Source organism: Ambystoma mexicanum, chromosome 12 (genome assembly GCF_040938575.1).
Source record: "Ambystoma mexicanum isolate Mex_15411 chromosome 12, UKY_AmexF1_1, whole genome shotgun sequence".
NCBI lineage: Eukaryota > Metazoa > Chordata > Amphibia > Caudata > Ambystomatidae > Ambystoma > Ambystoma mexicanum.
The window spans coordinates 1,141,943,109-1,141,968,294 of record NC_090936.1 but is presented as its reverse complement, the minus strand read 5'-3'; the positions used below and the strand labels follow the sequence as shown (position 1 = coordinate 1,141,968,294).

General features: G+C 46.4%; 1 protein-coding gene across 3 annotated transcripts in view; it reads left to right on the top strand.

The window, feature by feature from the left end:
- The window catches only part of RAP1B (RAP1B, member of RAS oncogene family), a 421,780-nt gene that overhangs the window by 365,071 nt on the left and 31,523 nt on the right, over positions 1–25,186 (top strand). For all 3 annotated transcript variants that reach the window (XM_069629722.1, XM_069629723.1, XM_069629724.1), the window contains one exon: positions 15,865–16,005. In XM_069629722.1, the coding sequence (XP_069485823.1) occupies positions 15,865–16,005 (141 nt within the window). The remainder of the gene's footprint in view (positions 1–15,864; positions 16,006–25,186) is intronic.

Here is a 25,186-nt window from a genome sequence, read left to right as displayed (position 1 = left end):
TCATAGCTACTTCAAAACGGACACCGTACCCTACCAGCCCTCCTGATAGGGACGATAAGCGCGTGGATGGATGGGCGCTTAACTTATTTTTGGCAGAGAGTATGGTGTTGAAGTCGGCCAACTCCACTTGTGCCCTCGCAAACCTTTTTGTACACTCTGTGGGAGTGCATCTCTATTGCGGCAGCGCATATTCCCGAAGGGGAAGAAAGGGACGGGAGCAATTGTAGTCAAGACAAACCATATTATGACTACATCCGAGCTAAAGTAAATACAGCTATTTCTCAGACAATCTTGCATAAGCATCGGAAATGTTCAATTAAACCAGCAATTAGATATCTCCAAAAAACTCTGCCAATTATCCTGTTCGGATCAGACACTAAACCAGTCGAGAAAGAGAAATATTGGTCCAAAATTGAAGGCCAATACTGAAAGTCTTGTTTTAAATCTTCCGAAATCAGTTCCTATGGGAAGGCTGTGATATGAAGTGTGCATTCCATCATTGTACGGGCTGTATAAGTGGAAGCTCTGCTCAGAACAAGAAACAAAGGTAACGGTTTATTTCTTTATGAATTCTACTAAAAAAAAGATACATCAGTCCTTCTCAAAAAACTGGGGAAAGTGTATTAAGCAGGCTCTTCAAGATGCAGATATAACAGGATCTACTCGTGCAGAATCAGTCATGTGCAAACACGAAAATGCAACTGCAAGATTGGATAGTGACAATGGAATAGGGCAAAAGGATATAAATCTAGCCATGCTGACCTATTTGAAAAAAAAGGATGAAAACATCGGAAAGCTATCTGCTCAAATCTGTGTACTTGGAACGGTAAAAGACAGGAAAACTGTATGAACCAATGTGAATTATGATAGTTTAAATGTGTAAAAATGTTTGTTTTTGTGAAGGTTTTAATAAACAATAAATAATTTTAAAAAAAGGGACAGCTTCTGGCTATTAAGGATGGCAAGGAAGCCATGTGTGATTCCCTTCAGTCTGGGTTGGATTCTGCAGATAGCATCAGCAGGTCCATGCCTACGAGCACCGTGATATGCAGGTTTGCGTGGTTTGCGAAAGTCGGGTTTTGCACCTGATGTGCAGGCTGGACTTCTCAACATGCCATTTGACGGGTCTTATCTTTTTGGCAGCAAGGCTGACGAGCGCCTTGAGAAGTTGCAGACCTCGAAAGCGGCGGCTGAATCTTTAAGGGCTTAGTCACAGATCGCCAGTGGGGGGCAGACTGTTTCAACATCTAGAAGAATGGCAGGACATTACTTCAGATGCTTGGGCTCTGGAAACAATAGCCTATGGTAACTGCCTTCCTTTTCTAAAAAAAAGCCTCGGACCAATCCACCAGGGAAACGCTCTGAGGATTCCGGATCCGCTCCTTGTGCAGGAAATCTGGACCCTGCTAGAGAAAGGCGCTATAGAACCAGTGCCTGTATCAGAGGAACAATGGTTGGTATTACCCATATTTGATTCCCAAAAAGGACGGGGGACTGAGACCCATCTTGGACTTGATATACTTGAACAAGTTCCTCAAGAAGGACAAGTTCAAGATGGTCACTCTCTCAGATCCTTCAGGCCCTCCAGCTTCAGGATTGGTTGGTGTCATTTGACCTTCAGGATGCTTAATTTAATGTGCCAATCCATCTTCAGCACAGGGAATACCTGAGGTTCGCCATTGGCGGCTCGCACTACCAGTTTTGGGTCCTGCCATTCGGGTTGACCTTGGTGGCAGTGCTTCTCAGGAGAGGGGGGATTCACGTCTACTCTTGCCTTCACAAACTGGGCTTCTCCCTCAATTTCCAGAAGTCCCATCTGACCCCTTTCCAGCAGCTCCTATACATCGGGGCTGTTAGATATCCTTGGGAAAGTGCTCGCCACCCAAGGTGAGGGCTCAAGTCATTCTCCAGATGTTAACAAAATTTTAGAGTGCCTAGTCTTCGGCCTTCAAATTCTTGAGGTTGCTGTGCCTCATGGCATCCTGCATTTTTCTGGTGCCAGAGGCCCACCTGAGAATGAGATCCCTTCAGTGGGCTCTCCGGACACAATGGTCCCAGCGCTTCGCCAAGATGTCGGACCGCCATCAGATTCCAACTAGAGTCTATCAGGTTGTTCTGTGGTGGACATGCAAGGAAAATGTTCTGAAGGGAGAACCCTTTTGGTAACCATGGCCGAAGATCACTGTAGTGACGGATGCCTCCGTTACGGGGTGGGGACCTCACGCCATCGATCTGACAATAAGCGGTCGTTGGTCTCCATTGAAGTCCAGGCTACATCAATCGTTCTGGAGCTTGGAGCGATCAGACTAGCGTTGAAGGCTTTTCTGCTGTCTGTACAGGGAAAAAAGTCCTGATAATGACGGACAACACAGTGGCCGTGCACTACCTCAACAGAGAAGCAATGCAGCTCTGAAGGAATCTCCCTATCAGCGGTTCACCTAGCCAGGGAGGAGAACATGGCGGCCGACACTCTAAGCAGGCAGCTCACTGTCTCCCACGAGTGGGAACTAGCTCAGGAAGTCCTTCAAAAGCTCTTCCCCCTTTGGGGGGGGGAACCCCTCCAGTGGATCTGTTCACGACCGGTGTTGACTGGAAGTGCAAGCTGCACTGCTGAAGGGGAATTTCCTCAGAGAGGAACTCTAGGAGACGCGTTTGTGGTGGATTGGGAATTCCTGCTGCTGTATGTGTTTTCTCCAGTCCGTCATTCCTCAAGTACTCAGGAGGTTGAGACGATTCGGGACCCACATGATCCTCATTGCCCCGGATTGGGCCAGGAGAACGTGGTACCCAGACCTCTGGACATGTCCACATGTCCTGCAATACGTCTTCCCCAAAGAGAGGATCTTCTCTCACCAGTGGAAGGTCTGGTTCTCCGTGCAGAGGTCAAGACTCTCAACCTTCACGTTTGGTTTCTGAAAGGTTGAGGTATAAGGATTGGGACCTCCCGGATGACGTAATGGAGGTGTTGCTTTCGGCCAGGCGGCCAGCAACAAAGTCTCTGTACCGCTGCTGTTGGAATACATTTTGCGCCTGGTGTGGAGAAAATTATGTTGATCCTTTTCAGTGTACTTTTCCAGATGTTCTATCGTTTTTGCTTTCATTGCACATAAGGATCTTCAGGTTTGAACCATTGTGTATTGGCAGCTCTTTCAATCTTTAAGCGCTCTTCCGAGGAATGCTCCTATTTCAAGATTCCACTGGTCAATGTTTCCGGTGTGGGACCTCAACCTGGTTTTGAAATTTCTGATGTGCCCCTTTTGAACCATTGCACGCAGGTCAGTTGAGGTTGTTCACCTTTAAGACAATTCTATTGGTTGCTATTACATGTGCACGTAGAGTGAACGAGTTGCAGGCACTTTCCTCCAAGCCAGCCTTAACTATATTCCACAAGGACAGGGTGGTGTGTTGAGGGTGAAACCCTCCTTTCTACCTAAAGTAGTTTCCGACTTTCACTTAAGTCAGAAAATTGTGCTGCCAGCCTTCTATCCTCCTCCACATCCTAGTAAGGAAGAGGAAAGGCTCCATAGGTTGGACTTTAGGAGAGCATTAAGCTTTTATATTTCCAGAAAGTCTAAACTGAGAGTGGACGACCAGCTCTTTGTAGGATATTCAGGACACAAACTGGTCCAGGCTGTTGCAAGACAGACCTTGTCTAGGTGGATCATCCTCACTATTTCTGAATGCTATAGACTGGCGGGCAAGGACCCTCCCGAGGGCTTGCGTGCTCATTCCACCAGAGGCATGGCCACCTCAACAGCCCTGCAAAGGGGTGTCCCTATTAGAAACCTCGGTGATGCTGCAACATTGTAATCGATACAAACGTTTACTAAGCATTATTCTCTGGATACTGTCCATGCTCAGGATGTTGCTTTTGGTAAGGCAGGCCCTTTAATAAAAAACATTCTGCATGTCTACATTCTTCACCCCCCCTCCTATCATGGATACTGTCAAAGATGAGGAATACGTTGGAGGACACAATCAATTCGAAGAACAAGTTACTTGCCCCTGGTAACATTCTTTCGACTGCATGTTCCTCCAACGTATTCCTCATTGCCCTCCCAACCTGCCCCTATGTAGAATTTCCCATGCTTTTGCAGCTTTCGTTCCATCAAGGCCAAGTACTGTCAGGCCTGTATTATGGGCATATCTGATGCACGAGGAGGTGAAAATCAGAACGGAAGCCAACGGGCACCATGCGCACTACTTATAACATCCGATGACATCACCCTCGACAGAGGCCCACGAGGTACATTGTCTCGACGCAGGGTGCCCCCTGCCGAAAAATTTCCAAAGCTGGACATTACATGTCAAAGATGAGGAATACGTTGGAGGAACATCCAGTCGAAAGAACATTACCAGGGGTAAGTAACTTGTTCTTTACTCCCAGCTTAAAAAATATATTGAGTAAAATGCTGCCAATTCCAAATCCTATCTGGAGCACTGTGTGCTACAAACAATAAACGTTCAGACCGGTACATGGCCATGGGCCCAAGAACATTACCAAAGTACTATTTGTTTAACCCACAAGGAATACTAGTACTCCCTTATCACAAAAGGGTTCCATACTTTACCAGTGATTGACCTAATTGGTGAATTAACAACAAAAGGAGATAGAGGCAGGTCTGATAGGTTGGGTCAAAACAACTTGGAAGGTGAGTTCACCTCCAGTAGTTAAAAACAACTTTAATCATTACGAATTTCAACATAAAAAAAACATACAAGTCATTTACACTAATAATCAAGTATCCAGATAAAAACCCAGTAATGGTTGTCATGGGTTGAACACATTTCCACAATACCACATAAATGATTATGGTCACTTTACAATATCTGTTGTACTTTAGTTTTCAACTGTATTGAAACATAGGCCAATGCACGCACATTTCTGTGATTACTTGCATCTATTTACACATTGTCTTGACATTAGACAGTATATTATTTCAACATGTTTCAGTGCACTAAACGGGTGTTAAATCCGGAACATTCATCAGGAGAACAACCCTGGTTCATGTACAAGCGTTTAGGCTCAGATTGTGATCCGGATAGTTCGACCAGCATGTGGTTTCTTAACTTCCTTTTCCTATCAGACAAAAAGACATAGACTAGTATGAGTTACTAGATTCTCAAGTACTAGTCCCACTCAGTGACGCAGGGAGCCAGGACAGCCAATGTTAATTGCACAATGTCAAGGGGAGCTGAAGATCTTCTTTGCAGGTAGGTATAAAGTCTTGCACAAAGTTTTTAGAAATGTTTGTACAAAATAGAACACTTGAAGAGCCACAAGCTGGTAGGCTTGTGAGAGGCAAAGCTTTAGCAACTCTGCAAGGTAACCAAGACGGGTCTCAACTGAGAGCAAGTACGGCTACACAACAAGAGGTAAGTTCTCTTAGAATTTACAGTACCTCTGGTTAGAGATGGTTCCAGCTAGCTTCTGTTCCTGTACAGCTTTGCAGATCCTGTTCCTGAACCTCCGTCATGGGGACAAGAGGGAGGACGTCTGGGGACTTCTGCTCTATAATGGGAAGGTCAGCAGCAGCAATGGGCAAACTTCAATTCAGCAGTCCTTCAGTGTTTCAACTCCTCGCGTCTGACAGCAAATAGCAACACAGCGGTTCTCGGATACCACATCAGACTTTCCTTGCTTCTGGGGTCCAGCACTCTGTTGTGGCTCAGGCTTGGCCAGTCCTGCATCAGGGAAGTCTGGAGGATCTTCCTTGCGCTCGGTCCGACTTTAAAGCAACATACACAACCTGGTGTTCCTCTCCCTGGCACTTCAGTTCCAGCATCAGCAGCAGTGGAAATGCAGCCATCTCCGAGAGGCTGTCCAGACGGACTTACTTTGGAGTTGATTGGTCCCACCAAATCAAAGGGAGAAGTCGTCCTTGTAGGGCTCTCTAGTCGAGGCAAATTGGGAGCTTCAGCACAGCAGCATGGCTTCACCGGGCAAACCAATGGTCCAGGAGTTGCAGCAAGCGTCTCTTCCAAGTTCTTCTTCGTATTCCTTCGTCCAGTGGTGGACTCTGCCTTCCAAAGCCAAAAAGCCTCGCCTTTTTATGCAGATTTCTACCATTCATTCCAGCCTTGCTGTCAATCGCACAGCAGGGTGGCTTAGCCGGACAGCCAGCCGACCAATCACCTTTTGGGTGCATTCCTGTAACCAAAGGTATTAAGCACAGGGAGTTTCGGGCCCCTCCCTCACTTACTGCCCCTGCCAGGCATACTGGAGCCAGAGGCAGGCTTCACTCATGAATCCTGCCAAAGACAAAACGAACCAAGGGACCAAACATGGTTTGGCTCGTTGAGTAAATCTCAAGAACCATTGCAACAAGAAATGGCAAAAAAGACTAGGGCCATTTTGACTAAATGGGCACCCATGGGTACTTTACTGCATATGCAGCCCGCTGTAGAAACACAATGGTAGTAAAAAGTAAACCACTGCCACGAGCCATTAACTGTAGAAAGGGGAACATCAAAATGTTACATGAGAAACTAGACAAGGGGGATACTAAGTAACCCCTCCAGCACCCTATGGTAAGATGGTGTGGGCTGGGTCTAGAAAGTTACAAAATGTAAGTAAAGTCAATTTCACTTTACTGCTCTTGGAAACCGTAGTTTCACCAAGAGAAGGTATTTAAACCTTTAGGAAATCTAAGACTTCCCTGTGCCACTGCACTAAAGGTGCTGTGTGTCACAATGTAAAGATGTCAGACTCCAAAGTCAAAAGAAACACAGGGGATAAATCTCATAAAAATTACATGAGATCTAAAGTCCAGCAAAAGAGCTGGGGGTCTCTAAGGTAGAAGAGAATTAGCACATTTCTGAGAATTCTCCCTAACAATAAGCCTGGCTGCTCTGTCTACACTACCCTGAACTCGGGTGGTACTGCATATGATATGATCGGGTTTTAAGCACGTTATAAATAACCAGAGGTTTCTAAGCGCGGACCCGGGGATCGAACCTGTGTTGCTCCGTGTCGTCTTACTTTCGATCAAGGCGAGCACATTGCACCTGAGCTGTTGCAATGGTTTTACTGAGCCCTTAATTGGACTACAGAAAAACTGTCCTAACAATCTGTTAAATCCAAGCCATTTTCTACTCTACGTTTGGTGATTGTTCATCTCCTTGACTTTTTGCTGCCTCTTTGGTTTATCTGCCTTAAGTAGCCCATATGGCTTCCATGACAGTGTGAGTGTGTCCCATTTTGTCTGGGGGTGAATTCCCTCGCGTGAATGTGTGCTAGTGTCACAGGCTGATGGCAGCATTATACTTGGTCTATAGTTCTGTACTGTTGGTAGCCAATTGCTCTGTGAACCGAAGCAAGGGGTTTGTGAGCTCTGTGACCTAGTCATTCCCAGTCCATCACAAAACAAAATGATTTACCACAAGGAATGTCATTTTGGCTAACTGTGCCTGTGGGTTCTACACAGAGCCCAGAAAGGTCACTTAGTTTGAGTGACATCCACTTTGACTGGATGATGGTCTCCCAAACATTACAATCTACATCCCTGTGTGTATGCTCATGAAAATGGCGTTTGGCTGACATGTCTTGATTGGATGGTCACAACATTTAATGGGGCGTAGACTTCGATTTGTGCCTCAGAACCTATCTGGAATGGCCTCATGAAGCTGTTTATGATGGTGGTGCCGGAATATCTTTGTTCTGGGTCTGTTAATTCCTCCATATCTTAAGGTACATCTGTGCTCCCTCGGGTACAAGGCAAGTTAAGTTCCCACCTCCTTTATCTGTGAGTTGAATAGAAGGGGGTGCCCTGCTGCCCTTCTGGAACAATGGTATGCTACTGCTCAAGCGTTGGCTCCAGCTTGGCCAGGATTCCTGCAGCTGTTCTTTAAGACCGAACTGCTTCCAGTCGTGAAATCCCTGGTATCCACCAGAGCCTCACTTGCCTACATCTGAAAGTCCAGGCCTGTGGTAGGTAGGTGCTGCAGAGGTCCAGCAATTACCTTGCTGGGGGTTTTCTTGTGTGGATTTACGGACGTCTGAGTCATTAGACCATCTCTCCATATTTGAAATCTATATGCAGTCACTGTATCATGTGTGGTATCCACAATCTCTAAAACCGGACTTCTCCTTCGACCACTAACAAACCGTGGGATACTCCAGCAGACGTAGACTGTGTTCTTTCTCTGGGGTATTTTGGCTTTGAATTGGTTGCCAGTGGCAGTCGCCAACCCTTGGGGATCTTCGTGTGCAGACAATCTTCCAAAGTACAGCCACCATGACAGTCTGCTTCTGAGCCTCTGGGTTCCACTCTGCAGCTTTCCTCTTCTCAGCCTCCTGGTCAAACTTGGTATAGTGAACTTCAAAACCTCTTTGGATAGTTTTGGTTCAACCTCCATGTAGGTTCTATATGCATTGAAATAATTCACACATATGGAGGAAAGGACAAGGTGGGTAGGGGTATTTCAAACCATAGTCCCCTTTCCACTAAACTACCTCAGCTGCGAAACAAAGCAGTTTGATTGGTCTGGTAGTGGCAGATGAAAATTTAGAGGGCAGAGCCTGGAATAGTGGTTCATTGATCCCAAACTTTGCTAAAATAGAGGTTTTTGTTGTGAAGAGAATTAGATCCTGTCACCCTTGCACATATGTCAGAGTATGTAGCAAAGGGAACTGTGGACTGGATGTTCAGTCATTGCTATGGTGAGTAACTTGCACTATTTAACATCAATACCTTCAATCTCATTACCTTATCCAATTTCAGGAGGACATATTTTACTTTAACATTTAGACATAGCACATCTGTAACCACGTCATGCAAGTATTCACACAGGTTAGTTGTAAAACACAATCTGAAGGGATGTTTGGCATTGTTTGTCAAGTTTCTTTCCTAGGAGAGTATTTGTGCTGACTTACCCCTTATCTGTGCCAACTTCACTTCCCTCCAATTATGACATTTTGTTACTGGGTTTGAATATCAGTTATATTTACAAAGTTTCATTCTGAACTTGCAGTTACCATAGGTGAGCCATGCCCATTTTTACACTGAATTGTGAGTCTGTCAAAATGAGCCCTCTACTCGTCTGCACGCCTCTTACCATCCGAGGCAGGTGAGTGAGTGTGCGTGTTGCTGCTGAATAGCCCCCTGGGCCCTTATTTTGGATATTTGCAGGGTAGTGTTTGCTCTTGCAGCACCGTTGTTGTCCCCTCCCTGCCACCCCCTCCTCCATCCATTTCCCTGATCCCTCACGCCTCCCGACCCTCCCACCTCCCCTGATTGGCGGATATCACTGGTGCTTCCAGGTCTAGAGACCTGCTGCCCTCGCCGCACGCCTCTTACCATCCGAGGCAGGTGGGTGCTTGTTGCTGCTGAAGAGCCCCTCGGCCCTTATTTTGGATATTTCCAGGGTAGTGTTTGCGCTTGCAGCGCCGTTGTCCTCTCCCACCCCTCTTGATATTTCCTTATTCCCACCTCCCTAGCCCTCCCCCTCTGGTGATTGGCTCCTGCTTCAGAGCCTTGTAGGTCCTACGGCTGTGCTTCTCCCCCTTGGCTGCACTTTACATCGTGCCAGGCAGATGACTAGAGGCCCCTTGAAGACCCTCCAGGCCTTTGCATTATATTTGTGCCTCTGTGTGCCCCCCGGCCTGTGTACTCCGTTCCCCTTGCCAGACTTCCTTATTCCCCCCCTCCCTATCCCTCTCCCTCTGGTGATTTGCTCCTCCCCTGTCTTAAACCCCCCCAGGGCAGCCCTCTGCCCGGTAGCCCCCTGTGGCTAAGGACCCCAAGGCCAAGGGTGGCGCCAAGAAGTGGGAGCAGGTGTCCGCAGGGGAAGCCAGTGGCCAGCCGTCAACCATCAACTACAAGGACCAGTAAGGTAGGAATGGCCTGGTTTAGGGGAGAGCTACAACCCTACCCCAGAATCCTAGCCACTTAGCAAACCAACGTTAAACAGTGTGATTAGGCCTCCCTTCCATTATACAGCTCTAGGGGCTCTGTTGTCCATATTGCATTGGGTGATGTTTAGATTGCATTGATAGACCTCTCTCCCACTGTACAGGTCTCAAGCTTAGTAGGGGTTCTATTTCCAGGCTACATAATACGATATTCAGATCTCATTGATCGGCCTCTAGACAGGTCTCTCAAATCCAGCTGACCAACTCTAAAGTGATACAGAACCCACCAGTGAATTACTTTGGAGTGAAACCCAGATTAAGAGCTCACACCTCATAAGGCGCAAGTCCTAGCTTCGCCCCTCAAAATCACCCTCAACTAGTAGATATCCTTTTAAACCCACATTGCTAGTTCACTGCAGTGAACTGTGTTTAGGGAAACGGACACTAAAGAAAGCCACCGATAACACCCAACTATAAAACCCCTAACCACCTCCCTTACCCCTCTCAAGACAGCAACTGAACGAGTCGGCAACCCGGAAATACCACCTACAGACAGAGCCCTAACTGTTAGCAGACAGCCCTCCACACCCATTAATACACCACAAGACAACCAGACCAAAACAGAGCCAACTGGACATCAGCAAACTATAAAGACTAAACAACTCTCTATATTATAATGCCACGCAAACGACCCATTCCGAGGGAAGGAAATAGAGAAGAACAAACTCGAACCACAACTACAGAACGCACCCCCGCAGTCAGAAAGAAGAATCAAACCAACACTGAGAAGAGACAAATCCCTCTACTTAACTCCTTACGTCGCTGACAACTGGTCACCAGAGCAAACCAATCCAACGTTAGAAGCAGCAACATCAAACTACCCAACACAAGCGTGCAGAAGGATGAACAACACAAACCACACAAGAAACACACGACTGATGCGATAACACCTTACATCACCAAAGCAAGAAGAACTTCCAATCGACAACCACAACTCCTGGAAGACGAACCCAATGAAAACAAAAACCCAAGACAGAACCTAGAACTCTTCGAAGATGCTGACACCCTAAAACCTACACCTCAACAAGAGATCGACCAGGAAGGAAACCTCAACACCGATCAGAAGACGACCTCAACAAGAAAGTCCAAACCACACACCTCCAAACTCCACTGCAATCTTATAAACGCAAGATACATGTCCAAACACTCAACAGAGATCTTGGACCTACTTGATGACAACGGCATTGACCTCCTGTTCATCACAGAAACATGGCTGGACGACAACTACAAAATCACACTCTAAAGCTGCCTTCCAACCAACTTCAAATGCCTTCAAATAAACAGGAAAAACAAAAAAGAGGAGGCATCGCAATTGCATTCAAAGGACACCTGAAAATAAAAACAGACTAACCACTCAACATCCTCAACTGCGAAACCATGGTAATACACCTAACAGCAAGTCCAAAAACAAACGTCACATTTGTCCTGGTGTACAGACCACCGACATATGATGGAACCTTCATCGACAACTTCATAGAAGCAATCACCAACAGCCATCAACCACGAACACCTAATCATCCTAGGAGACTTCAACATCTGGGTTGAAGACAGTCAGGCCAACTCCCAAAACTCACTGATTGAACAACTCACTACCATGAAACTATGACAACTAGTCGAAAGGGCCAACACACTCTGCAGGACACACCCTCGACGCAATTTTCGCCAAGGAAAAACTCATCACAACGGCACCGCTGATACAAATATTGTGGAGCGACCATCTCATCATCCCAATTGTGATCACTCTGCCTACTCAAGTCTGCATCCAACCTCCTAAACTCACAACCACCACAAAAAGAAACTGGAAACACGTCAAAGAAAGCAACCTACTCGAACAACTGGAGTTAACCAAACCCTCAACTACAGAACTAGAGCTAGCTGGCCTAGACGGGGAAAGTGGAGCTACTACACAAATGGATTGGAGATAAAATTGACAAGATCGCCCCAGAAAAACCATTCATCCAATCAAAAAAAGAGCAATGGCAAAATGTTTCACACCACTAAGCACCATGAAAAAGGAAAACATAAAGATGGAACTGGAATGGAGGAAAGAATACAACCCAGACAAACTGTTCCAAAGACAAATCCGTGCATACATGAAGGAAATTCAAAAGGCGAAGAGAAGGCCTTTAAGATGACCGAATCACCAATGCCACCAACACACAAAAATAAATGTTTAACATCCTTAAACAGATGGGAAACACACCAGGCTGCGACAACACCCCAATCCCCTTGGAGAAACTATGCAACAACCTAGCAGACCACTTCAAGAAAAAAATCAATGAAATCCGACAAAACATACCGACCACAACATACTACCAAGCGAACCTATCACGGAACCTCAGCACAAACTCAAACTTTCCTGAAATATCAGCAGAGGCATTCACACTGCTAGTAAGACACAGCAAGAAAGCTGGATCATCCATGGATCCCTGTCCCCGGGACATCTACAAATCCATCCTCGCACAAGGAACGCCAGCAGAATAGTACAGAAACCTTCTGATCCGATCACTAGCAACAGGAACTGTACCGAGGACCTTCAAATAAGCATATATCAAACCACTTCTGAAAAACACAATTGGCGACGCAGAAGACCACCAAATACAGGCCGAATTCAAACCTTCCCTACCCGGCAAAACGTTTGGAAACCTATGTATACAAACTTACCCAAGAACACGTAGAAAAACACCACATGCTAGGCCAAGCTCAAGTCGGTTTCAGACCCGCAAGAGGAACTGAAACAGCACTACTATCCTTCTGGGACGACCTAAAAACTAACGCAGACTCAAACACCTCAGCCCTTATTCTGCTTGACCTCTCCGCAGCCTTCGACACAGTCATGACACCCTAACCAAAAGACTAGAAGACATAGGCATAAGAGACACAGCACTACTCTGGACTAAATCATTCCTAGCAGATGGACAGAACAGAAACAGACTGTGGGGTGCCACGAGGATCCTCACTATCACCACTTTACTTCAGAATCTTCAAAAAATACATTACATGCTACAACTACGCAGATACTCAAATCTACAAAATCAAAGACACACAAGGCGATGCTTCAACCCTAATTGAGTGTCTAAAAGAAGTCTTCAACTGGATGAGGGCCGTCAACCTGAAAATCAACCCAGGAAAGACAGAAATCATGATCGTATCCAAAGACCAAGAGAACAAAACCGCCATCCCATGGCCAAAGGAAATGGGAACCTCACCATCTAAGGTAGTAAAAAATCTGGGAGTCCTGATGGACAACACCCTAACCTTAGTACCACAAATAAATGCAACATTCAAGAAATACTTTTTCCTCCTCCACACAGCAAGAAGAATCCTACCTTTCCTCATGCACAAAACACACTATCGTCTCCCTCATCATGTCAAGAATCGACTATGCAAACAGCCTCTACTTCGGAAGACCAGAACACCACCTGAAGAAACTACAACAGATCCAAAATACAGCAGCCAGACTACTCTTCAAACTATCAAGAAGAGAACACATCACTCCTGCCCTACAAACACTACACTGGCTCCCAGTAAAACACTGCATCACCTTCAAAGCAATGTTCATAACACACAGGGCAATCGGCGGACAAGGAGCAGAATTCCCACAAAAGAAAATAACAATCTACAAGCCAACAAGACTCCTCAGGTCAAGCAACGAAATCTGCCTGAACCAAAACCATACCTCAAACTTGGAGGCACCTCTTTCTACCACTTAGCCGCAAAAACCTGGAACAACATCCCAAAAGAAATAAACACCAAAAATCACCCAAAATTTAGAGCACGGGCAATTCTCAGTCGCATTGCGCCCAAGAGTGCAATATGTGTTGCAAGTAATTGAAGAAAGATGTGGTTATAAGTCCGATGGATTTATTTGCAAAGTAGCCTGACGCGTGTTTTGAGTCTAAACCGACTTTTTCAGAATTGCCTGTGCTCTAATTGTTTCCACAACAGTGGGTTGTACTTGGCAGTACTCCCACACCTCTGAGGCACCTGCAGACTATGTGCACTCTTTATATTTATTCATACAAGTGCTGTGGTTTTGTGACTTTTTCTGCCAAACCTGTGTTTTTCTCACCTAAAATTTTGGAAATTACTTAAAACCTGGCTCTGCAACACCAGACTCAAACTGAAAACCGAAACAGAAAGGAAAGGGATGACTAAACTGGAGTGGACACGGACAGCTCCCAGAACTGACTGGGAAGCTCCCATGGCACCTGGACGGTTGACGCCGGGCAGAGTGGAACACAGGTGACACCCATGGAGACAGTCAACAACCCCACCCATCCACTCTCGCCCCTTAATTGCTACCAGGTACCAGTGTTGTGGAATTGTCAGGATATTGGCAAGCACCACACTAGCTGAATTGTGGACATTGGCAGGAGCACTGGCCGTATGAGTTGGAAGGGAAGACGGGTAGGGCTGTGAGGGAGGCTGGTGGAGGAGGGGGCCAGATGTGAATGGGAGCTTGAAGGCCAGACGGACCCAGATCAGGACAGAGGCTCAGAGGTTCTCCTGAACCCCATCTGGGGAGATTAAACAAGTCCAGCGCCTCAATTCAGGATAAGATGCCAACTAACCAATTTCACTAACCATTTCCCCCTCTGCATGCACCTCTCAAACTCCAAACCAAACACAACCACAAACCTACCACACAAACTTCACTACATTGCAACAACAAAACAAAAACGCACATACACGCACAACAATACACGATGACTACCGGCCACAAACGCCCCAGGCCCAGCAACAGACCCACCGGGCTGATGCCGCCAACAGCACATCACTGCTTTCTTGCACTTTTCCAGCCTCCTCCCACTAACCCCCGCCCCTCCCCTCCCTTCCTCTTTCAGAGCTGCCAGAGCACCAGGCGACCACTCCGGTGGTGATAGTGCACTGTACAAATGTCCTTTAACATTAACATCCAGCTACTGCAAAACAAACTATATTTTTTAAAGGGACTGCCCACTGCAGAGCCCCTTGTAGTTGAGTATCTACACCATATCCACTTGGTGGTCTTTTTAAGGGTGAACAATCTTATCCCATGTTAGTTAGCATCATGCACTTTTCAATGGCGTGCATCAGTTACTCTTTTATTCAAACTGGTACATGCCTCTCAAAAGCATGACCTACCCTAAACGTTCTTTCGGGAAGGACATCCCCAATCCAGCTTAGTTTCCTCCTGCTTTACAATACTTATCCATATATGAAATGAAGGGCACTGTGAGAAGGAATGCCAATACACTTGTGGATACTAGTCTGTCTTAAATATCCCTGCAATGCTTCAGTCCAGCTAACAGTACTGTTTGCTACTTGTGCAGGAATGAGTGAAGCATAACATTGAATGTTACATGGAGGCAGGATTGAAACAGGAAGACGGGGCGTGGAACTTCATCATTTATGTACATAGCCTCAGCATATTTCTGGTGTGGTCCTCCCAAGATGGCTGTTACCATATGCTAGTAATTAATTAAACTGAGAATTGAGGGGTACAATTGCTACTATTGTTTTACTTTATTTTTTAAGACTGCTCCCAGTTACCACCACCTTTCCTTTCAGCAGCAAATGGACCTGCGTCAACTTCAAAGGGCAACCATTACCAACCTGAAGTATGGATGAATCTAAAATTAAACTTTTCTGTCAATATTTTGTGTTCTTTTGGGTGGGACATTTTGAGAACCTGTACTGCAGCTAAATGAGCTACTTTCACTCCTGCTTTTTCCTGTTTGCCCAGGCAGTAGAAGCCTCTTTGACTGTGCTGCAATGCCTTTATTCCATATTTTAATCAAGATGCATTTTGAGCAGATGTATCCATAATAGGTATGAGTTTTAAACGAGTGATCTTTCTCTTACATAAAGTTGGTGTCTTTGACGGTGCAATAACTTGTTGAAAGCAACAGGTTTATTTTGAAGTATATATTTTTTTAACTTTGATACTATTTTTCCTTGTACAACAGGAACAATTTACAGCGATGAGAGATCTCTACATGAAAAATGGACAAGGTTTTGCATTAGTATATTCGATAACGGCACAATCTACGTTCAATGACCTCCAGGACCTACGAGAACAGATCCTCAGAGTCAAAGACACTGATGACGTGAGCACTTCCAAAACAATTCCTGCTTTGAAAAAGATGAAGAATTATGAGCCTGCCATTAATGTGCCCTTTAAAATTGTGCTCTTTAATCCGATTGGGATTGTTCCATATGTTAATTAACAAATGTTAGTGTGAGTAGGATCATGGAAAGAGGCAGCATTACAAAGCATTAGAGGAAGATGGCAGTCCTTTAGTAAGCGCAGGGGCTTTCAAGTAAGAAAGAGAAGCAAATTCACACAGGCTTTCCCTTCGCTCCTTCCCATCAAAGATGACCGGATATCATGGTGAGTGTGTGGGAAGCTCTAGTCTAAGGAAGCTACCATTGAGTTCAGTGTTGAATGCATTTCCCCTGAAGCCAGCTCCTCTGATTTCCTCGGATATCTGCTCTGACAGTGTATGTAGTAGCAGACTGACTGGGCTAGGTATTGGAGTGAATGTCTTCTTTCCACTGTCCTAGCTGTCTGCGTGCCCTTGTAGGCTGATGTAGAAGAAATGTACAACCAACCCACACAGTGGCTGGCTAGCTAAGCTGCCAGAAACGTGTTGGCCTGTTTTTTTTTTTTTTGTAAATGTTCGTCCTGGGCGTTCTTATGCTCGGTTAAGTGGCTGCTTGGAATATTCGCCTGGGGGCATGACCTGAGCGGTGCAGATCTTACCAAGGAAAGTTCTTCTCCTATGAAGCATTTGCATCACTACTTTTGAAAGCAGCTACGATGTGTGCCAAGCTAGCTTAGCACTCGAGAGAAAAAAAACAAAGTACCTAATTGTATGAGAAAGGTCATGCCCCCTTCTCTCCCTGTGTAGGGCAACCTAGCCGACAGCAGCTTCACTAAGCTAACTGCTAGGCTCACTCCAATCCAGCCCTTTCTGCCTCCATATAGCCCCAGTTCTACAAGCCTCCCATGTGGGGGGCCCCTGGCTCATGTTTACCCTTAAGGTCTGAAGAAACCCAAGCCAGATGGTAGTTGATGCAAATGTAACAGGCATTACCTGCAATTGCCCATCATTAACCTCCATGAGTGCTGTCTCTCTCCACTGTAAATCTAGCCATTGCTGCTGGATCCAGTCACCTTGGATTTCAGTCTGTCATGTGCCTTTCGGAGTCGTTGTATTGTGTATTACCCAACATAAACTGGTTCAGTGGCTGGTTCTTTCCCTTGGCCACAGTACTCCAAATAGATTCCCGGCACTCCTCCAGCACCATAGCTTCTCATGTGCTCACCACCTGTTGTCACCCCCTCACTCCACCATGCTGTCCTGGATCCCCCACTAGTTCCATTTGTGAAGATCGAAGAAATTTACCAACATTTTCTCCAATAATGTTGCCACTTTGTGCCTGGCTGTCTGCAATGACGTTGTAAGGGGTGTCCAGTGTCATCACGGTTTGTCCTCTGAGCGCTCTCCCAGTTACTCTCCCACCATCTCTAGCTTCTAAGGGTTCCAGATTCTGCTCAGGAGTTACCATTGTTGTGCTCCTTGTCCATCTTGTTTCGGGAAATCTTTTCCCAGATGATAGATTTGCCTTTTAGAGGGCTCTGTGGCCTGCCTGGTCTGTGGTTCATGTGGGTTGTGGTCCCGAGAAATCAGCAGTTGTTTTTTCTGCATCTAATAGGACCCTCCTTCGACCTCAAAAGACCACCAGTATTTGCTGATCTTGGCAGTTAATGATCTCTCGGGGTGCCACTGGTGGCGATAACCATTTCTTGGTTCTCTTGATCTACTGTAAATATTATGAACAGATTTAGAGCAACCTCTAGTAAAAAAAAAAAAACTATTCTTAAACTATTTCATGGTCTAAAGAGTCCTTCCCTATCCTATATGGCACCAGTTTGCCAGAGGATTTTGAAAATAGCTTCTGGGAGGTGTTGGTGTCAAGTTTACCCAACTCTTCTAGGCTACATTAGGGGAGGAAGCTAAATGGCTCACCACTCATGGCAGTTTTGAGTACTGGTTGTAAATGGTTGTACTGACCGCATTGATTTGATGCCAGGGGAAAGATCATTTTAGTGGTGAGGGGCCAGCAAAGAGGAGTGAACGTGGGAGGCAGTGCCAGGAGTCGGGAGATTGAGGGGTTGAGATTTGAAGAGCCTAGATCCCAATTGGTAGATTAAAGGGAAGCTGAGATTATGCTCCAGATCTTGTTACCGGGTTTAGACTACGCAAATGCTCACTTGCCTTCCTCTGCAGGAACTGCCTTAATCGCAAACCTCCAAGTGGTAAATATTTCAGTCCTTTGGTTTATGGTGTTTTTATTTGGTGGAATGTTTTGCAAGGCTAAGTACTGTTCTGCAGACTGGTGTAGCCAGTGCTTAAAGTGGGCCTGGGCCTGCCGGGCCCCGGCAGCCTCCAAAAAGTGGGGCTGAGCCGGGGCCCTGCCGGGGCCCCGTCCCACTGCCCGCAACATTGGCAGGATGCATTATCCCGTCGCGGCCGCAGCCGCGACGGGAGAGGCGCCTGCCATGAAGTCAGGCGATCTGACAGAAGTGGCAGCCAACCACAGCGACGCTGTGCCTGGCTGCCACTTCCATCAGTCACAGTAACTGCATCTTGTAACCCCTCGCGCGAGAGGTCACCAGAGGCAGTTACTGTCCCTTTGTTTCCCCAGGTCGCCGAGGCGTCTTTAACCCTCGGCGAACCTGGGGATTCCTCGACATATTTCGAGGTTTATAAAAGATGGCTTTGAAAGTACACATTTCAAGCCATCTTTTATAAAGCTTTGCCGACGGACAATTTTGTCCGAAGTCAAAGCTTTATAAAAGACGGCTTGAATTGTGTACTTTCAAAGCCATCTTTTATAAACCCGAAATGTTTAAAAAAGATGGCCTGAAAACTAGGCAAACCGTAGGGTATGCACACAAATATATATAAATGTTATATATTTGTGTGCGTACCTTACTATGGTGTGTGTACTATGCAAGCCATCTTTTCTAAACATAGAAATATATTACATATTTCTATGTTTATACTATGTGTACTATGCAAGCCATCTTTTCTAAACATAGAAATATATTACATATTTCTATGTTTAGAAAAGATGGCTTGCATAGTACACACACCATAGTAAGGTACGCACACACACCATAGTAAGGTACGCACACAAATATATAACATTTATATATATGTGTATACCCTACGATTTGCGTACTTTTTAGGCCACGCCCCTCCCACAAGCCACGCCCCCAAATGAAGCCCCCCCCCTCGATTTCTTACCCCACTTAAAGCCCTGGGTGTAGCTGTGCAGCCTGCATGTTGTTCACACTAGGGCGAGCAAAATGATCCATTTTCAATGGCCTATTGGTCATCTGGTGTTTCCCCAGAATGCTAGTTTTCGACCCTGTGGATCATCTGCTATTGAGTTCACACGTTGAGCCCAGATGTGACACTCCTGCTACACTTAGTAGTCTGAGTGCTCCCACTGGTTCCTGCTGGAGATTCATTAAAGGAAAAAGCCACGACACCTGCTTTAGGCCAAAGGGACAGTGCACCAAGCTTTATGGGGAACTTTGATGAATTCACACTAAACTTTGATCTTTTCTGTTTATCTACTGTACCTCCCTGTGGGGGTGTTCTCGTCGTTCTTAAAGGGAAGATATGGAGCGGCCTCAACACCGGGTGAAGGGGCGCATCAGGGGGATGGCGAGGCAAAATGAATCATTGGCCTTGCACTTTGTGCGTTGTGGGAAAGTGACTTGGCTTTTACTGTGGTGCGAAATGACGAGATTCTGGCCTGTACCCTGAGCACCTGACGGTGCTCTTGGCCATGAGTAAGTTTGGTTTGAGACGGCTCTCACCCTGCCAAACATACTGAATTAAGTTACAATGAACACATAGGGCGAGAAGTCATTTCTCTAAACACACATGCCAGGCTCCTTTTAACTCTATGCAGCTCACTTAGGGCAATGAGTGGAGTCTGTAGACTACCTCCGTCCCCCAGCATGCCAATTTCCAGGTTCTTGTTGCAGATGGTGTTCAGTGTAGCTGGTAGAAAGAGATGAGGTCCGACGGTGAAATGGGAGTGGCTGGCAAAGGTCAGTGGTATGTGTGCATTGTACTTGGAATGTCGACCATATTTAAGGTATAGGAATGAGCGATTCTCATGTCTGCAAACTTGTCATTTGCATGCATTAGCGAATGCACAGTACTATGTATTGTCTTGTGTTCCGTACACCATTTAAACCAGTAATGTTGACCTATTGTAGTGTGCATGGAATGTTTCCCATATGTGCATGTTGATGTCTGTTATAGCAGAGCGCTAGGATTACTCTTGTCTAGAGACGTTGCTCACCACCTTTTTGTGCAACGTCCCCCTTAACTCGCTGGGTCCCATGCTGAATTCATTCCATGCCAGCAATCTCAAATTCACTGACGTGGCAAACCACACAGCGTCCCCCACCAAACATACATCTGCTAAATACGTTGGAGTACTAGATCTCTGGCAAAAATCGAATGTGCCTGCAATAGCAAACGTCTTCTGTAATGCCGTGTATAGCCAACTGAAGCTTGTAGAGTCCATGACCATGGCAATTAGGCGCTATACATAGATCGCATACTACAGTGCGTTTGAGGGATATCTTGGGTAGGTTTCTGCAGAACCATCGTAGAAAATGCCAGCGAATCTAGAAGAGGAAATGACGTTATGCCTTGTTCTCGGGTAACCTGGAGCCCAGTGCATCCATGCTTCATACTTCAGTTCTAATGGTCACATCTGGACAATAGCTTCATGCAGTTTCCCACACAATAAAAATGGTTTCTGTCAATCTACGACCTCCGCTTCGTTCCCTCGGTTTACTTCTTGCCTGTGTTAATAGCCAGAATGTCAACTTGCGAGAGCATGTTTTGCACAATATGTTCTCCACTCCACCTCAGTCGGGAGCTAGAGCTCTCCTGCTGTCTTCCCCATGTAGTGGCCTCTACTACTTGCTGCAGCGGCCCCATCGCCGGCACCAGGACCCCTCCCCCTCTCAAAAAGCTGAGTTTTAGGTGATCTGTTGCGTCAGGATTCAGTCCCACCGTGTTACCACTGGCCCTGTACATCCCATCCCTTGGCACTGTTATTCCTGTCTCGCCAGCCCCCTCCAAGATATGGCGCAATTTCATCCTGTTCCTGCTGCTGCAGTACCTCTTCTAAGTGTTTTCTGGCCTCTGCCAATGTTCACCTCCATTACCACTGTACCCACCTCTATCCCTGCCACACTTTTTGTGCCAATCTGTTAGTTTGTCCGCACTCAAGGTAATGCACCAGCCTCTAACCCAGGCTCAAAGCCATTTGGGGAATGCACTCAAACCTCACAAGTGTGTTCTGTCTGTGTTATCCTCTAGAGAAGGGTTCAACTCGCCACTGGCTATTCTGTTCTCCATAGCACAGACACTTGGCTTCCCTTTGGATGTTTTTGAGTCTTCACTCCAAAGTCTGCCCCAACATGCATTACCAACACTTCCAAGATATCTCGCTGTGCGGAAGTCCTGTCAATTGGAATAGGATTCATCAGACACTCAACATTGTGCTCCCAACTGCTGCCTGTATCTCACTCCCTCCCTTTTCCAATATAGACCTGCACTGCTGGGCATGATCGTAACAAGGGGTTCCTTCTTGGATGTTGCTCATGCAGAACGTTTTGCATGAGTGCTAGCAAAGGGAGCTCAGTAATGTACTTTGTGCCGCTCAGGTATGTGGGGAAACATGCTTGTCACTGTTTCAAATATCTGCAGTGCTGGCTCTGCCTTTCATCTTTCAGAGGTCAATAAAGGAGGTTAAATAGTAGCATCCAGTATTCTATAAAGGTAGCAAGTGTCAAATAGATGAAGTTGCTAATTGTAGTACTAGCAGTATTGCGCAAACGGAGCTAGAGTCACAGGGCTTTGAGCAGTCCTTAGAAACGCATTGCCATGGAGCGATTGGCCCCAACATGTGGCTGGAAGGGAATAGGGAGGCAGTCTTTTTGCTTCCAGCTAAAATAGCGTCGCTGATTTATATTACAGGACGTGGCGACTTGAGTTCTTTTGGAAACAGTCTTGTCCATTCAGTCTCTAGGCCTGTGCCCCTGTTTTTCTCCTGAACAATGTGCATGAAAACCAGTGACGCCTACAAAGCCATGTTGATCGCAACAGGATTTACTTGAGCACACCAACTTTGGTTGCCAATTTCTGTGTAGGCAGTTGTAACTCTACAAGTGAATCTCTAGATGGAGTCTTGCATCTTAAATCGCAGTTTGGATACTAGGCCCTTGTTACCAAAGGCATAGAATCGAAGTGCCTTGACCTTTCCGATTTTCCTAGAGGTCATTGATGTAGTTCTCCACTAGATAAACTTATAAAATGGAAGGTTCTTTTAGTGCAGCAGAAAGGCCTCTGTCTGTTAAGTCATCTTTTTATAATTTTACGTTTGTTCCCAACTTCAAAAATGTCATGCAGCACTGAATTATCCCATTTCCTTGTACAACTTGCCTTTGCCAGACCAGAAGCATCAGTTTATCTCGCTGTTTAATGCCCCGCTTTTACTATTTTCGCAAGCACCAGGTTGTGGTAAGGGTCAACCCGAATTGTGTTAAAGGCGTTCCTTCTAAATTTGTCAGAATTATAGGTTTGAACACACCCTTATTTATCTAATTCAGAAATAATGTTGGACACAATCAATGAGGCACTTTCTAGTCTTGCGATGGAAGAGCATTTAACAGAATCTGATGGTTGTCCTTGGGCTGAAACACACGTATGCAGGGCACCCTCCTGCAAAGTCTCATCTGGTTACACATCTGCTGCCCTTCTAGCAGGATCATCACTACCATAGAAGTGGATTAATATAGTAGCACTTTTGGTTCTTCCATTTCTGTGTGTAGATGAACATCCTATGTAAGCCTGTTTCTGATGTTTGTTAATCTGCTTAGAATCACATGCTGTGCATAGGTCCGACATCCAGTGGTCACTGCGGAGTATTGCATTTTGTTTTTCGTAGTCGAAAAGGGGACGTCGACAAGGCGTGTCTAACACTATCCCTATAGTGACGTGCGTTGTACCCACAATCCCTCACGCTTCGAGGTCCCTCAGATTGTTTTTTTCCGCCCAGCTTATGGTTGCCTTACGCGGAGCTCCTAGAGAGACATTGCTAAACACTTACTACGGACCTCGGCCCTTTATATATATATACTTATTGTTAAAGATCCCTCCCCTCGACGTGAAGCTGTTTCTCCGCCGAGCAAGTTTTCGAGGGAGGGGAAGAGACGGAGGAGATCCTTCGGCGCTGCCGAACACGTGGCCAGGCCTCGCCGGCCAACATACAGTAGGGAGAGTGGGGGTTTGAACTTTTATCTTCTCGTCGAGAATGTCTTTCTTTCTCCCCTATCTTTCCCTTGGGGTTGTTATCACCAGTTTTTATTGCCTCAGCTATGGAGAGGACACCTTTTAAGTTTTGCCCACGCTGTAGGGGCAAATACACTTGGAAGGACAAACACAAGCTCTGTAATCGTTGCTTGCCCCTCGATCATAAAGAGGACAGCTGCGCGGCCTGTAAGCTCTTGAAACCAAGAACTCTTAAAGAACGAAAAGTTAAGAGGTGGGCGGACTACGCTATGTCAGTCAGTTTCCTCGCCCGCCGCCGCTGTTACAGAAAGTGACGAGGAGGGTGATAACTCGACGTCCGTTACAGAAGTCATTAACCCCCAGAAGGAGCGCTCGCGCTCCTCGACGTCCGTCCCCGGCCCCGACGGGCTCGGCTTACACCCTGCTTATGGGGATGAACACCCCGGCGACAAGGACGCACACAGACCCCATAGGCCTAAGCACACAACCCACGGCTCTTCTTCGTCGAGGACGAAGGATCCATCAGCGCCGAAGGGGACGCAGGGCACTCCGGCGTCTACCTCAGACCGTAAGGGTCTCAAGCCCCACCCGCAAACGCAGCCGCGACCAGCGATTGGGCTTTCATCTAACACGGGCGCTACCTCAAAAACATCCGACGTAACGCTCCATAGAGCGGCCATCGAGAAACAACGTGTAACGCAGGCAACGTCGACTCCAGAACCCTCTACTGATGAACTCGTTGTCGAGAGCCTGGCGAGAATTGTTTCCGAGGACAAACGTAAGCAGACGAAACAGACGTCGAATACCGCACCAAAAGATATAGAAACGCCGAAAAAGCACAAAAGTAGCCAGGAACTTCCCCCTTCATCTAAGGGCACTTCTGAACTACCGGAGGGCTTTTCTGAGGGCGACGGAAACCTTTCGTCGACGTTGTGGGAGCGTTCTAAGCGTTTTGAAGGTGAAAACACTGATTTCCCCCCTCTAGACTATTCAGGGGTTCCCCATGAGACCCTTGAAAGACTCCATTCTTGTATGGAAAAGTTTTTGGGTAGCCAAAACCCACCCACACCCAAAAGACCAAGAGAATGGACCCAGGATGACCCTAGGGTCAAGATTCCTAGTCTGTTTCCCCCTTCTACAGACGCATATGACCTCACTGAAGAGCAATACCTCCAGGAAGATGAGTAGTGTTTGGATGGAGAGGAAGAACATGAGGAAGAGAGGTTTGAAGAAGACCCTTACACTAGTGCAGGAGCTTTTGAAGAGGATACAGCTACTTCACAGCCCTGGCACTCCCCATCAGTGCAGCCTTGGCAATCCCCATCAGTGCACTCAGACCCTGATGTCTTTCAGCCTTCTCCTCCCAAGGACACACCTATTGGAAACACCTCCCCCATAGATGACCAACCTTCACTTAATGCACTGTTGCGCAAGGCAGCAGCGCATTTTGAAATAGACACAGGGGAGACTCTTCCGGACATAGACTTTGTAGAAAGAGTTATTAAAGAAAAAGCCCCGGTCAGTCAGTCTATTCCGCTCCTGGCTTCTATAAGGAGAAGAATAACTCCTTCCCTTTCCAATCCGGCCTTAGTCAGAGGGGTCAACCCTCGGATAGAAAAGCTCTTCAGCCCTTCGTCCTCTGACCCTTTGTACATCAGGGGACATTCTATTCCGGACTCCCTTGTAGTGACTAATACAAGAAAAAGAGCTGGGGTACCACTATCTACTAGTGAGGCACCACCTGACAAAGAGGGCAAGAAGCTCTATGCACTTGGGAAGAGAATCACGACCTCCGCCGCCTTCTCAACCAGGATTGCAAATAACAATTCCCTACTAGCTAGCTACAGTGGAGCAAGCTGAGCAGCGAAGCAGAGGACGCACCAGAACC